The 15,967-nt window shown below is 40.1% G+C and overlaps 1 protein-coding gene across 1 annotated transcript; it reads right to left on the bottom strand.

Moving 5' to 3' along the window:
• Window positions 1-928: 928 nt before the first annotated feature.
• On the bottom strand, window positions 929-15,656 carry LOC122215609 (putative vomeronasal receptor-like protein 4). The gene is made up of 2 exons (XM_042931109.1): window positions 14,867-15,656; window positions 929-1,095 (listed from the first exon to the last, which is right to left on the bottom strand). Exons 1-2 carry the CDS (start codon window positions 15,587-15,589, stop codon window positions 1,057-1,059), a joined length of 762 nt encoding a protein of 253 aa, XP_042787043.1. The 5' UTR covers window positions 15,590-15,656; the 3' UTR covers window positions 929-1,056.
• Window positions 15,657-15,967: the final 311 nt, after the last annotated feature.

Genomic DNA, 15,967 nt, shown 5'->3' with positions numbered 1-15,967 from the left:
TACTCTCTTTACTAGTGCCCCGACCCACTTGCCAAGTTGGAATGCATAGGTGAGTGGCCCAGCCAAACTTACAGTGGGAAATAGGTCCTGGAAACATGAGGTGTGGTTACACAGACCCTCAGAACTACATAAGGGTGTAAAGGTAAGAACAAACATGCATGTGGAATGCAGAGTGTCAGCAAGAGGCCTCACATTGGGGAGTAAGCACACATCTTGCCATCATCAGGGGCAGGGAACAGGACAGATAATTTGAGGAACAGCAGGAAGAGCTGTGGTGGCCTTGCCATCTCTTTCCTCAGTATGGCCTGAGCTGTTGCCTGCCTTTATTAAAGCGCTGGTTCATCATATTGCTCTCTTGTGACATCAAAACCATATCTGGCCAATCACCAGGATTCTCTTAGGTTGGCCTTGATCATGCAGCCAATCACCTGGCAGCTCAGCTAGCCAATAACAGATGGCTTTCTCATTAGCCCTCCTGACATCATTGCTTGGACACCATGTTTTAAAGGAAAACATGTTAACATTTCTTCATGGTGAAAATTAATATTTTGGATATATTTATAGTACATTCATGGTGATGTTGAAAGAGTCAACTGGAACAAAGCCAAACGTGTCACTCAGAATCACCATTCACTATAACACACCAATGTGAATCAATACATGGGTCATGAAACCCCATCAAAGGACACACATCAGTGGTTATGTGAACCCCAAGCAAAAGACACACACACAAAAGCAAACAGTGGACTGAAATAATGAGATTGTGGCAATCAGTGAGAAAGGGAAAATCTGAAAACAGGCAGAAAACACACATGATACACATGGGAAAAAGGGGTAAATGAACTGTGAAAACTTTTTTAGAAGAAAATGCAAACTAATAATATTGAATGACATCTTCAAAATCTTAAAGAATAAAAATGACCCTGCCAACACAGAATTCCACGTCTAGCAGAATTTTCTTTAATAAATGAAGACAAATAAATAAATTTCAGGCATATCAACACTGAGAGTGTCCGAGAATAGACTCACGCTACAAGAAAAGTCAATGGGAGTCCTTTAGGCCAACATACAATGGTACCAGATGAGCACTTGTATCTAGGAAAGAATGAGGTGGGTAGAAACAGTAATAGGAAATATGTCAGGCTTTCATCATCTCATTTAAAATTTTCCGCTATAAGATACTAGAAAGTTTAAGTAACTATAAAAGCAATATACTGTTGATCGTGTAGCAAATGTCAAGTAAAACATAGGACAAGAATGGAAGAGTGCTCAAAAACGGGAATGAATTTATTATTGTGTTGTGTATTGTTTGTATAGGGCAGATGGTAGCAGATTTAAGTATCAAGTTATAAGTCCTCAAGCACATACATTCTAATATTTATAGCAACACTATCAATAATAGATAATCTATGGAAAGAGCCCAAATGTCCATCAACTGATGAATGGATAAAGAAGATGTAGTGTAGGGGTGCCTGGGTGGCTCAGTCAGTTGAGTGTCCAACTTCGGCTCAGATCATGATCTCGCAGCTCGTGAGATCGAGCCCCATGTCAGGCTCTGTGCTGACAGCTTTCAGCCTGGATCCTGCTTCGGATTCTGTGTCTCCCTCTCTGTGTGCCCCTGACCCACTCGCATTCTGTCTCTGTATCTCTGAAAAATAAATAAACACTAAAAAAATTTAAAAATGAAGATGTGGTGTGTATACAATGGAATACTACTCAGCCATAAAAAAGAATTAAATCTTGTCATTGTCAATGACATGTATGGAACTAGAGTGTATTATGCTAAGTGAAATTAGTCAGAGAAAGACATATGTCATATGATTTCAATCATATGTGGTATTTAAGAAACACACCAGATGAACAAGGGGAAAAGAAGGAAAAATAACATAAAAACAGAGATGGAGCAAACCATAAGAGATCTTAAATACAGAGAACAAAACTGAGGGTTGCTGGAAGGGGAGGGAGTGGTTGGAGGAGTTAAATGGGTGATGGGCATTAAGAAGGGCACTTTAGAGAATGAGCATTGGGTGTCATATATAAGAGATGAATCACTAGCTTCTAGTCCCCAAACCAAGAATATACTGTAACTAACCTGAATTTAAAAAGAAAAAGAAAAGAAAAAGAAGACATGGGAAAAAAAGGGAAGTATGCCTAGGATGGAGTCTTTGCCTCAACAGTCAGGAAAAATAAGTGCTGGTCTTCATTTGCACCAACCAAGGGTTTGTATTTTAGCAAGTAATTTTTCCTCCTAGCTTCAGTTTGTCCATCCATACAATGAGGAGATGGTCTACAAGGTTCCGTCCCACAATAAGAATACATGATCACAAGAAAGTTGTCCCACCAACAGTCATTTGCAAGCAACTACAAGGACAAAACCAGAGGCCTCAATGGGCAGTATCCCATTGATACACATTGAAAAGGTGGCAAGCATCTGCCATGACACACTGGAGGGAGTAGAATAGAGGCCCAAACAGACCACAGGGAGAGAGACAGGAAATGAGAATGTGGCTATGCAGCTGCATCTTGAGAGAAGACAGGGTGGGTGATTACCCACCAGCAGAGGGAGCTTATAGGTAAAACCTCTCCCTTCCCTTTCCCCTGGTTGTGTCCAAATTTCCTTTTGAGTTTCCTCTTCTCTGGGAAGGTTTCTTTGACAACCAGGTCCACGTGTGTTCTCAGAGTGCCCTGGGTTTTCTTCTGCCAGAGCGTGGAGACCACAGCACGGCAACTGCCTGCCAGCTACTTGTTTCTTCTACTGCACTTTCAGGAGTTCCTTGAAGACAGGGATGATTTTCTCTTTATTGCTAGCACCAGAGACAGGACCTGCCACACCACTGACTCCTTCCTTGTTTTGCATACACTCATCAAGCACTTGCTATCTCCTACCACTGTATTAACAATATAGACACAAGAGGGGCGAGAGGAGCACAGCTGGTCTTTGACTTCATGGAGCATGATTTACTGGTACATGTTATAAAGGGGAACAGGGACAGGTCCACAGAGGAAGTGATGCATGGTTGGGGAAGGGTACTTGGAAGACCAAAGAGAAAAAGTCTCTTTGGCTAGAGGAAAAGAGAATGCATCTGGAAGAGAGAGGGGAACATACTGAGACTGGAAGACCAAAGTCAACTTTTTGGCCTTATCTCAGGACAACACGTAGATACTAAAGAGTTTTATGCATTAGGGCCCTGGCGGTCACCATTCGCCAAGACGTCAACAGGGCCAGTCTTTTCAAACAATCATGACTAACAGCCACCTCACCTCACAGCTAGATGCTGCTTTAAATCTCTCCCACCCCTTTTCTTTGTGACTTAACACACCCCATGTGTGCCCCATCATCGTTCCAGACAACAGGTTCCTCTGTGCTTTAATTCAGTTATCTCAAACTTTTGAATGTACACTTATTAGAAAAACACTATTGGCCACACATCCTGAATCACACAACCATTGTAAGCTATATTCATGTTCAACTGTGTTTTTATACACAGCATAATACTCACATGACCACGATTTAAGATGTGGGGAAAGTGGCTGCAGTTAGAAGTTACTTTATCTGCACAGAGGAATGACTCTCCTTCTCTGAGCCTAACTCCCATTTGTGAGCTGGCATGGGCATCGCTAAGGAGACAACCTGCAGCTGTGCCACTTACTAAAATCCATTTTCTACTCATAAAATAACTCGTATCAAAATAATAAAAAATAAACTCCAATTACAAAGAGTACACAAAATATCATGGTACTGGTATAAAAATAAGTCCATGGAACAATGGAGGAGAATGGAGAGAATAGAAATGAACCCATATACACATAGTTAATGAATTTACAACAAAGGAGCCAAGGACACACGATGAGGAAAGGACAGTCTCTTCAATTAATGGTGCTGGAAGAACAAACAGGCACATGAAAAAAATTAACCTGTGACCCTTTCTTCAACCACATGAAAAAGTCACTTTAATATGTGTTAAGGAGTGAAACATAAGACTTGAAACCATAAAACTGCCACAATAAAACATAGGTGAAAAGCAGCTTGACATCAGTCTTTGTGGTGAATTTTTTGGGGGGTCAGGATTTGACCCCAAAAGTAAAGGAAATAAATGTAAAAATAATCAAGTGGTACTACATCTAACTACAAAGTTCTGCACACCAAAATAAACCATCAATTAAAATGAAAAGAAACCTATTGAAAGAGAGAAAATACTTTCAAATCATAATATGAAAAAGGGACTAGCATATAAAATATAAAAATAAAACAACTTACACAACTCAATAGCAAAACAATAATCCATCCAATGAAAACATGGAAAGTGCTGAAACACTAATTATCAGGAAAATAACAATCTGCCCCACAAAGAGCTATCACCTCCCACCTGTCACAACGGCTTTCACCACAAAAGACAAGAAATAACAAGTGTTGGCAAGATTGTTGAGAAACAGTATTAATAGGATTCAAAATCAAAGAAAGCTGGATTAAAATCCAAATAGATTAAATTTAAAACATCTATTCTTCAGTCTGTTTAGGAAACAGAAATATCATTATAACATATTTACTAAATATGTTTGGCTTACATTTAAGAAAACGAAAACAAGGGGCGCCTGGGTGGCGCAGTCGGTTAAGCGTCCGACTTCAGCCAGGTCACGATCTCGCGGTCCGTGAGTTCGAGCCCCGCGTCAGGCTCTGGGCTGATGGCTCGGAGCCTGGAGCCTGTTTCCGATTCTGTGTCTCCCTCTCTCTCTGCCCCTCCCCCGTTCATGCTCTGTCTCTCTCTGTCCCAAAAATAAATAAAAAAAAAAAAAAAAAAGAAAACGAAAACAAAACAAACACAAACAAATAAGCAAAAACAAATAAACCACGATTTCCTGGGCTAGGTTTAAATAAGGGAAGGGTTGTAATAATAAATCAGGTGACCTGGGTGGAAAACCTCATCATCGTTTACTTAAATGACGATCCATGGGTGCCTAGCATTGACAACAACATAGGATTATATGCAAAGAAACTGACATCTCTTTTACATGAAACTGTTATTTGAATTATATGGAAATGTAGGCATTCGAATCCTTATAACAAAATTTTTGAAGTGTTTGTAAATCCCTTTTATTTGAATGGTTGCAAATTGAAACGAAATAGCCACATTGTTGAGTATCGTAACGTTACCAATGGTCCATTGTGAACAATTGGCTTCAGAACGCTGGTGGGTACTAAGCATTTTGTATTTATAATTCAGTTGAGTCTGACATGCTCTAAGTAGGGAATTTGATGTTGACCAGATATATAAGGAACCACTGGCGGCACGGAAGGCACAGAAGAACCCCTTTCTGAAGGTCATCAAAACCTAACAGAATCATGACAGTTCTATAATGTGTCTGTCTATGGTGGGTAGACATGAAATCCTACAAAACCTATCTAAGTTAGTGTTAGGCTTTATTCAAGGAACACTCCATTTTATTATTTTTTATTTTTTATTTTTTTTATTTTATTTTTTTTTTATACACATTTTGTTTTTATTTTTTAATATATGAAATTTACTGTCAAATTGGTTTCCATACAACACCCAGTGCTCATCCCAAAAGGTGCCCTCCTCAATACCCATCACCCACCCTGCCCTCCCTCCCACCCTGCCCTCCCTCCCACCCCCCATCAACCCTCAGTTTGTTCTCAGTTTTTAACAGTCTCTAATGCTTTGGCTCTCTCCCACTCTAACCTCTTTTTTTTTTTTTCCTTCCCCTCCCCCATGGGTTTCTGTTATGTTTCTCAGGATCCACATAAGAGTGAAACCATATGGTATCTGTCTTTCTCTGTATGGCTTATTTCACTTAGCATCACACTCTCCAGTTCCATCCATGTTGCTACAAAAGGCCATATTTCATTTTTTCTCATTGCCACGTAGTATTCCATTGTGTATATAAACCACAATTTCTTTATCCATTCATCAGTTGATGGACATTTAGGCTCTTTCCATAATTTGGCTATTGTTGAGAGTGCCGCTATAAACATTGGGGTACAGGTGCCCCTATGCATCAGTACTCCTGTATCCCTTGGATAAATTCCTAGCAGTGCTATTGCTGGGTCATAGGGTAGGTCTATTTTTAATTTTCTGAGGAACCTCCACACTGCTTTCCAGAGCGGCTGCACCAATTTGCATTCCCACCAACAGTGCAAGAGGGTTCCCGTTTCTCCACATCCTCTCCAGCATCTATAGTCTCCTGATTTCTTCATTTTGGCCACTCTGACTGGCGTGAGGTGGTATCTGAGTGTGGTTTTGATTTGTATTTCCCTGATAAGGAGCGACGTTGAACATCTTTTCATGTGCCTGTTGGCCATCCGGATGTCTTCTTTAGAGAAGTGTCTATTCATGTTTTCTGCCCATTTCTTCACTGGGTTATTTGTTTTTCGGGTGTGGAGTTTGATGAGCTCTTTATAGATTTTGGATACTAGCCCTTTGTCCGATGTGTCATTTGCAAATATCTTTTCCCATTCCGTTGGTTGCCTTTTAGTTTTGTTGGTTGTTTCCTTTGCTGTGCAGAAGCTTTTTATCTTCATAAGGTCCCAGTAATTCACTTTTGCTTTTAATTCCCTTGCCTTTGGGGATGTGCCGAGTAAGAGATTGCTACGGCTGAGGTCAGAGAGGTCTTTTCCTGCTTTCTCCTCTAAGGTTTTGATGGTTTCCTGTCTCACATTCAGGTCCTTTATCCATTTTGAGTTTATTTTTGTGAATGGTGTGAGAAAGTGGTCTAGTTTCAACCTTCTGCATGTTGCTGTCCAGTTCTCCCAGCACCATTTGTTAAAGAGACTGTCTTTTTTCCATTGGATGTTCTTTCCTGCTTTGTCAAAGATGAGTTGGCCATACGTTTGTGGGTCTAGTTCTGGGGTTTCTATTCTATTCCATTGGTCTATGTGTCTGTTTTTATGCCAATACCATGCTGTCTTGATGATGACAGCTTTGTAGTAGAGGCTAAAGTCTGGGATTGTGATGCCTCCTGCTTTGGTCTTCTTCTTCAAAATTACTTTGGCTATTCGGGGCCTTTTGTGGTTCCATATGAATTTTAGGATTGCTTGTTCTAGTTTCGAGAAGAATGCTGGTGCAATTTTGATTGGGATTGCATTGAATGTGTAGATAGCTTTGGGTAGTATTGACATTTTGACAATATTTATTCTTCCAATCCATGAGCAGGGAATGTCTTTCCATTTCTTTATATCTTCTTCAATTACCTGCATAAGCTTTCTATAGTTTTCAGCATACAGATCTTTTACATCTTTGGTTAGATTTATTCCTAGGTATTTTATGCTTCTTGGTGCAATTGTGAATGGGATCAGTTTCTTCATTTGTCTTTCTGTTGCTTCATTGTTAGTGTATAAGAATGCAACTGATTTCTGTACATTGATTTTGTATCCTGCAACTTTGCTGAATTCATGTATCAGTTCTAGCAGACTTTTGGTGGAGTCTATCGGATTTTCCATGTATAATATCATGTCATCTGCAAAAAGCGAAAGCTTGACTTCATCTTTGCCAATTTGGATGCCTTTGATTTCCTTTTGTTGTCTGATTGCTGATGCTAGAACTTCCAGCACTATATTGAACAGCAGCGGTGACAGTGGGCATCCCTGTCGTGTTCCTGATCTCAGGGAAAAAGCTCTCAGTTTTTCCCCGTTGAGGATGATGTTAGCTGTGGGCTTTTCATAAATGGCCTTTATGATCTTTAAGTATGTTCCTTCTATCCCGACTTTCTCAAGGGTTTTTATTAAGAAAGGGTGCTGGATTTTGTCAAAGGCCTTTTCTGCATCGATTGACAGGATCATATGGTTCTTCTCTTTTTTTTTGTTAATGTGATGTATCACGTTGATCGATTTGCGAATGTTGAACCAGCCCTGCATCCCAGGAATGAATCCCACTTGATCATGGTGAATAATTCTTTTTATATGCTGTTGGATTCGATTTGCTAGTATCTGATTAAGAATTTTTGCATCCATATTCATCAGGGATATTGGCCTGTAGTTCTCTTTTTTTACTGGGTCTCTGTCTGGTTTAGGAATCAAAGTAATACTGGCTTCATAGAATGAGTCTGGAAGTTTTCCTTCCCTTTCTATTTCTTGGAATAGCTTGAGAAGGATAGGTATTATCTCTGCTTTAAATGTCTGGTAGAACTCCCCTGGGAAGCCATCTGGTCCTGGACTCTTATTTGTTGGGAGATTTTTGATAACCGATTCAATTTCTTCGCTGGTTATGGGTCTGTTCAAGCTTTCTATTTCCTCCTGATTGAGTTTTGGAAGAGTGTGGGTGTTTAGAAATTTGTCCATTTCTTCCAGGTTGTCCAATTTGCTGGCATATAATTTTTCATAGTATTCCCTGATAATTGTTTGTATCTCTGAGGGATTGGTTGTAATCATTCCATTTTCATTCATGATTTTATCTATTTGGGTCATCTCCCTTTTCTTTTTGAGAAGCCTGGCTAGAGGTTTGTCAATTTTGTTTATTTTTTCAAAAAACCAACTCTTGGTTTCGTTGATCTGCTCTACAGTTTTTTTAGATTCTATATTGTTTATTTCTGCTCTGATCTTTATGATTTCTCTTCTTCTGCTGGGTTTAGGCTGCCTTTGCTGTTCTGCTTCTATTTCCTTTAGGTGTGCTGTTAGATTTTGTATTTGGGATTTTTCTTGTTTCTTGAGATAGGCCTGGATTGCAATGTATTTTCCTCTCAGGACTGCCTTCGCTGCGTCCCAAAGCGTTTGGATTGTTGTATTTTCATTTTCGTTTGTTTCCATATATGTTTTAATTTCTTCTCTAATTGCCTGGTTGACCCACTCATTCGTTAGTAGGGTGTTCTTTAACCTCCATGCTTTTGGAGGTTTTCCAGACTTTTTCCTGTGGTTGATTTCAAGCTTCATAGCATTGTGGTCTGAAAGTATGCATGGTATAATTTCAATTCTTGTAAACTTATGAAGGGCTGTTTTGTGACCCAGTATATGATCTATCTTGGAGAATGTTCCATGTGCACTCGAGAAGAAAGTATATTCTGTTGCTTTGGGATGCAGAGTTCTAAATATATCTGTCAAGTCCATCTGATCCAATGTATCATTCAGGGCCCTTGTTTCTTTATTGACTGTGTGTCTAGATGATCTATCCATTTCTGTAAGTGGGGTGTTAAAGTCCCCTGCAATGACCACATTCTTATCAATAAGGTTGCTTATGTTTATGAGTAATTGTTTTATATATCTGGGGGCTCGGGTATTTGGCGCATAGACATTTATAATAGTTAGCTCTTCCTGGTGGATAGACCCTGTGATTATTATATAATGCCCTTCTTCATCTCTTGTTACAGCCTTTAATTTAAAGTCTAGTTTGTCTGATATAAGTATGGCTACTCCAGCTTTCTTTTGGCTTCCAGGAGCATGATAAATAGTTCTCCATCCCCTCACTCTCAATCTAAAGGTGTCCTCAGATCTAAAATGAGTCTCTTGTAGACAGCAAATAGATGGGTCTTGTTTTTTTATCCATTCTGATACCCTATGTCTTTTAGTTGGCGCATTTAATCCATTTACATTCAGTGTTATTATAGAAAGATATGGGTTTAGAGTCATTGTGATGTCTGTATGTTTTATGCTTGTAGTGATGTCTCTGGTACTTTGTCTCACAGGATCCCCCTTAGGATCTCTTGTAGGGCTGGTTTCGTGGTGACAAATTCCTTCAGTTTTTGTTTGTTTGGGAAGACCTTTATCTCTCCTTCTATTCTAAATGACACACTTGCTGGATAAAGGATTCTCGGCTGCATATTTTTTCTGTTTAGCACACTGTAGATATCGTGCCAAGCCTTTCTGGCCTGCCAAGTTTCAAAGGAGAGATCAGTCACGAGTCTTATAGGTCTCCCTTTATATGTGAGGGCACGTTTATCCCTTGCTGCTTTCAGAATTTTCTCTTTATCCTTGTATTTTGCCAGTTTCACTATGATATGTCCTGCAGAAGATCGATTCAAGTTACGTCTGAAGGGAGTTCTCTGTGCCTCTTGGATTTCAATGCCTTTTTCCTTCCCCAGTTCAGGGAAGTTCTCAGCTATAATTTGTTCAAGTACCCCTTCAGCACCCTTCCCTCTCTCTTCCTCCTCTGGGATACCAATTATGCGTATATTATTTTTTTTTAGTGTATCACTTAGTTCTCTAATTTTCCCCTCATACTCCTGGATTTTTTTATCTCTCTTTCTTTCAGCTTCCTCTTTCTCCATAACTTTATCTTCTAGTTCACCTATTCTCTCCTCTGCCTCTTCAAGCCGAGCCATCGTGGATTCCATTTTGTTTTGCAATTCGTTTAAAGCGTTTTTCAACTCCTCGTGACTGTTCCTTAGTCCCTCGATCTTTGTGGCAAGAGATTCTCTGCTGTCCTGTATACTGTTTTCAAGCCCAGCGATTAATTTTATGACTATTATTCTAAATTCACTTTCTGTTATATTATTTAAATCCTTTTTGATCAGTTCATTAGCTGTTGTTATTTCCTGGAGATTCTTCTGAGGGGAATTCTTCCGTTTGGTCATTTTGGAGAGTCCCTGGCGTGGTGAGGACCTGCAGTGCACTTCCCCTGTGCTGTGGTGTATAACTGGAGTTAGTGGGCGGGGCCGCAGTCCGACCCGATGTCTGCCCCCAGCCCACTGCTGGGGCCACAGTCAGACTGGTGTGTGCCTTCTCTTCCCCTCTCCTAGGGGCGGGATTCACTGTGGGGTGGCGTGGCCCGTCTGGGCTACTTGCACACTGCCAGGCTTGTGGTGCTGGGGATCTGGCGTATTAGCTGGGGTGGGTAGGCAAGTTGCACGGGGGCTGGAGGGGCAGGCTTAGCTCGCTTCTCCTTAGGTGATCCACTTCAGGAGGAGCCCTGTGGCAGCGGGAGGGAGTCAGATCCGCTGCCGGAGGTTTGGCTCCGCAGAAGCACAGAGTTGGGTGTTTGCGCGGAGCGAGCAAGTTCCCTGGCAGGAACTGGTTCCCTTTGGGATTTTGGCTGGGGGATGGGCGGGGGAGATGGCGCTGGCGCCTTTGTTCCCCGCCAAGCTGAGCTCTGCCGTCCGGGGGCTCAGCAGCTCTCCCTCCCTTTGTCCTCCAGCCTTCCCGCTTTCCAAGCAGAGCTGTTAACTTATGACCTCCCAGACGCTAAGTCGCGCTTGCTGTCGGAACACAGTCCGTCCGGCCCCTCCGCTTTTGCCAGCCAGACTCGGGGGCTCTGCTTGGCCGGCGAGCCGCCCCTCCACCCCGGCTCCCTCCCGCCAGTCCGTGGAGCGCGCACCGCCTCGCCGCCCTTCCTACCCTCTTCCGTGGGCCTCTAGTCTGCGCTTGACTCCGGAGACTCCCCTCTGCTAATCCTCTGGCGGTTTTCTGGGTTCTTTAGGCAGGTGTAGGTGGAATCTAAGTGATCGGCAGGACGCGCTGTGAGCCCCGCGTCCTCCTACGCCGCCATCTTCCGGAACCGAAATTCTCAGTTTATGTAAAGAGTTGATTTCCCTGAAGATATCCTAAAGCATCGGAGAAGCCTTCAGCAGCAACACAGTTTTCAACAAGTTGCTCCAGGAGTTTGTGGGCAGCGAGACATCCAAGAGCCGGGGAACCCAGTCCAGATGTTACCCTACAGCAGCACGCGGGGGATGCATTTACTGTCTCATTGCAGAGCGCCTGCCCCGGAGTGCAGCCGGCGTCCCCCCGCGCGCCCGGCGACCGCTCCGCTCCCGCAGCCGCTTCAGCCGCTGCCGCCGCCGCTGGCTCCGGGCGCGGAACAAGAGCAACACTCCATTTTATAACATGCTAAATTTATTTGCTTTTTTATGGTTTTGTGTTTTCTTTTTCATGTTTATGTGTCATGTATGTGTTGGTGTGTTACTAGTGTTACTGCATGTGTTGATGTTTTACTAGTAGAATTAAAATATATTGCTTTATCAATTGATCAATAGCAAGATTGGTCATTGATACATATCTTTTTAAAACCCATAACTGTTTCAAAGCACATAGCAAGGACCTTTTTTGACAGTTCACTGCAAAGTGAATTCTGTTACATACTTCAGTGACATTAAAGGGAAGTTACCTTAACAGCATTCTGTGCTTGTGGCCGAAATTGTCCACTACAGCTAAAATTGTTTCATTAATCACCATGTAACTTATTTTAATATTTTATTTTAATTCCAGTTAATTAACTTACAGTGTACTATAATTTCAGGTGTAAGTATGATGATTCCACAACTACATATATAACCTACAGCTAATGACAAGTGCACTCTGATCCCCATCATCCATTTAACCCATCCTCCCCACCTCCCCTCTGATAACTATCTGTGAGTTCTCTTGTAGGTAAGAATCTGTTTCTTGGTTCTCCTCTCTCTTTTTCTTTCTTTGTTCATTTGGTTTGTTTCTTAAATTCCCCATATGAGTGAAATCATGTGGTATATGTCTTTCTATGAGTTATTTTGCTAAGCATAATAAACTCTTGCTCCATCTATGGCTTACAAATGGCAAGATTTTGTTGATTTTATGTCTGAGTAATATTCCAGTGGGTGTGTGGGGGGTATTTTTTTGTGTGTGTATGTTTGTAATCATTCAATGGAAATCTTGGCTGATTTCATAATTCAGGTATTTGTAGATGACTGTGTTAAAATTGGGGTACTTATAAATATTGAGGTATATGCACCCCTTTGTATCAGCATTTGTTTACCCTTTGGGTAAATACCCAGTAGTTCAATTGCTGGGTATAGGGCAGTTTTATATATTTACTTTTTGAGAAACCTCTGTACTATTTTCAAATGTGCTACACCAATTTCTATTCCCACCAATAGGGCAAAAACGGTTCTTCATCCTTCATATCCTCACCAACATATGATGTTTCTTGTGTTGTTGATTTTAGTCATTCTGACAACTGTGACATGGGAATTCTTTTGGTTTTGTTCATATTCCCTTGGTTATCAGTGATGTTGAGCATCTTTTCATGTGTCTGTCTATAGACAAAGTCATTTATACGTCAAAAGTATTAATCAAAATAAAAAGACAACTCTTCATCCAGATCCTTGCTGACCACAAGGAGTTCAAACCTGTTTGGTACTCCAACTTGCCCTCAGGATGATTGGTACAAAAAGGAAACAAAGTGACTGGATAACCACTTTGATATGTCCCAAATTTTATAAGGGAATTAGAAAGGGTGAAAGACACCATTGACTAAGGTATTGAGTAAAAGGGAGAAGAAATTACATGTCACACAATAAAGATATTGGCAATATGTTTAAAATAGTTAAGTAAAGGCAGGAAAAATAGGAAATCAAAGTAATGTGGAAAGAGTAAGAAACTATACAATAGTCAAATATATTAAAAAGGAGCCTAATATAATTACATCTTGAAAAATAAAATGACACAATTTAGAACACAATATTTTTGTTAAATATTACATTAGTTTGAGGTGATTTGAAAAATAATAAACTAGAATATTGAGCAAAAATATTGCAGCCAAGGACATTAAAGTAAGATCATTTATAGAGAATAGAATTGTTGGGGTGCCTGGGTGGCTCAGTTGGTTGAACATCTAACTTCAGCTCAGGTCATGATCTCGGGCTCATAGGTTTGAGCCCCACGTCAGGCTTTGTGCTGACAGTGCGAAGCCTGCTTCAGATTCTCTGTCTCTGTCTCTTTTTCTCTCTTGCCCCTCCGCTGCTTGTGCTCACTCTCTCTCCCTCGCTCTCAATAATAAATAAACAGTAAAAAAAAAATTAAAAAAAGAGAGAGAATACAATTGTCACAACAGATAAATGAAGATCAGAATGGGAAGAATTAACAAACATTTAATAGTTTCACTAGAGTATACAAAATAATCAAGTAAAATTAAAGAAATGATGATTAATAGAGTTCTAATTTCAGGGGCGCCTGGATGGCTCAGTTGGTTAAGTGTCTGACTCTTGATTTCAACTCAGATCAGAATCTCACAATTCAAGGGTTCAAGCCCTGCATCATGATCTGCGTTGACAATACGGAGCCTGCTTGGGATGCTCTCTCCCCACTCTCTGCCGGCCCCACCCTGCCCCGTGTTCTCTCTCACTCAAAAATTAAATTGAGTTAAAAAGTAAAAATAAATAAATTTCTAATTTTAAACCTAGGCATGATGTTACAAAACAGAAATGCCGTGTAATAAAATGAGAGAAATAAAATAGAAAAAACTACAGAGGTGAGAGTACAATCTCTGCCGCCTTAACAGAAGCCAGAACTCAGAAAACACAGAGAAATAAGTAGAAAGTGCAGAGAGAAACTGTTGCTCAATTAAAATTAGTTGTGTAGCTAAATGTCTTGAAGTAAGAAGTGTAATTGAATTTAAGAATATTGCATTATCAATAGGGAACACTAACATTGAACTAAAGTATAATAGTAGTGCTTAGGGTACAATTTCCTGTATAAAGAGAAAATTTTCCTTAAGGGAGTTTGAGAAATAAAATGAAAGATAAAGGAACTTGTAAACACATGGGAATATCGAATCTTTCTTGATACTAAACTAGCAACTGGACTGTCCTTGCCATCACAGGTTTCAAAAATATTTAGAAAAAGTAAAATATACTTTTAAATTACATTTAAATTCAAATTAAATTTTAAATGTTATATAAATAAATACTCTATCATTTGAATAAAATAAAAACAATCATTTTTTCAATAACTATTTCATGAATAAGCAGTTATAACTTGATTATAATTTTCCAACACTTTTGAAACACATTTTTTTACTTTTTTATCAGAACCTGTTATTACCAATGCACTGACAGCGGCATATACATTGGGCACAAGCTTCTGGAAATCCAGGGTGACAGGGTCATATATCCATAACAGACTTGAGGAGGAGATGATGACATCCACCCAGTAAATGACACAGCAACTCACCAACAACAGGATGGTCTTGGTAGCCCTTGTCTCTGAGGAGACTCTTGAAGACAGGCTGGTGCTGTGAAGGTTCTGACACTGCCTCTGAGGCCTGGACAAGAGAATGACCATGTATGCACTTGAGAGCAGCATGACTCCTATAAAGGAAACATCTCTGGATAATAAAAAAAAAGTGAAAAACTCTTTCCTGATGATGGCGTTTATGTGAGAAAATGAGCAGTATTTACTGACATGCTGTAGATTGCTCTGGGTCACATTAGAAGCAGCAGTAAACAAGAGGCAGTTACTATTTAGAGACAAACTAAGAAACCATAAGATGATAAAAGCACAGAAGATGTACTTTGTGCACTTATGTTTAAACCTGGCCAACCAGAAGGTGCTGGGGCTGATGATGAAGGCCTGGAGGATGGTAAGGAGGCAGGTGTTGCTCACGGAGATTCTTTGTGACACTGTGATCATGAAGAATAAAGCCTTACTTTTGAAATCATTCAGAAAGTTCAGAACTTCAAACAGGTCTGTAGACAACAGAAACCGTTCAGTGAAGAGTTTCATTATGTGGACAAGGGCCAAGAGACAGATGATCATGTCAGAAGATTTAGGCCTGTAATCCAGAAGGAGTGTGAAGATATGGAAAAGAAGGAAGAAGGTGGTGACAAATATTACAATACCAACTTGTAAAAATAGTCCTATCTTAATAGTCATATAAATGGAAGATGTCATCATCACAGTGGCCAAGAAAATATATACTTTTTTTGTATCTTAAAGAATTAGACCTTACATCATCAATGCCATTCACCATCAACCCAACACAATTTTTATTTCACCCAATCAATCATTAAACCTATGTCATAAAAGTCTTAGAAATACAGTATCAAAAGTTTTTGTATACCAATTCTAAGTGTAGGCATATATTATACACATTCATATCTATGTAGTATCTATCTATGTATCTGTCATCTATAATATATGTATTATCTAAATAGGGAGAAAGAGAGAAGGAAATATAGGAAGGAGAGAGAGATATCTCATATAGATATTCATGCAAGGATAATGTACACATTCCCTATACTCTTCATGCCAGGATAATGTACCATTCCCTAT

This window comes from Panthera leo, chromosome A1, assembly GCF_018350215.1.
Source record: "Panthera leo isolate Ple1 chromosome A1, P.leo_Ple1_pat1.1, whole genome shotgun sequence".
Lineage (NCBI taxonomy): Eukaryota > Metazoa > Chordata > Mammalia > Carnivora > Felidae > Panthera > Panthera leo.
The sequence above is the reverse complement of the archived record's forward strand: the minus strand, read 5'-3'. Positions and strand labels throughout refer to the sequence as shown.

What these genes read in the sequence shown, in the direction of transcription:
- LOC122215609 (XM_042931109.1), bottom strand. Translation starts at nt 15,589, where the DNA reads ATGATGACATCTTCCATTTATATGACTATTAAGATAGGACTATTTTTA. An exon ending in CCAAGACCATCCTGTTGTTG is followed by an intron (nt 1,096 to 14,866) that starts GTGAGTTGCTGT and finishes ATTCTTTCCTAG; the next exon opens with ATACAAGTGCTCATCTGGTA.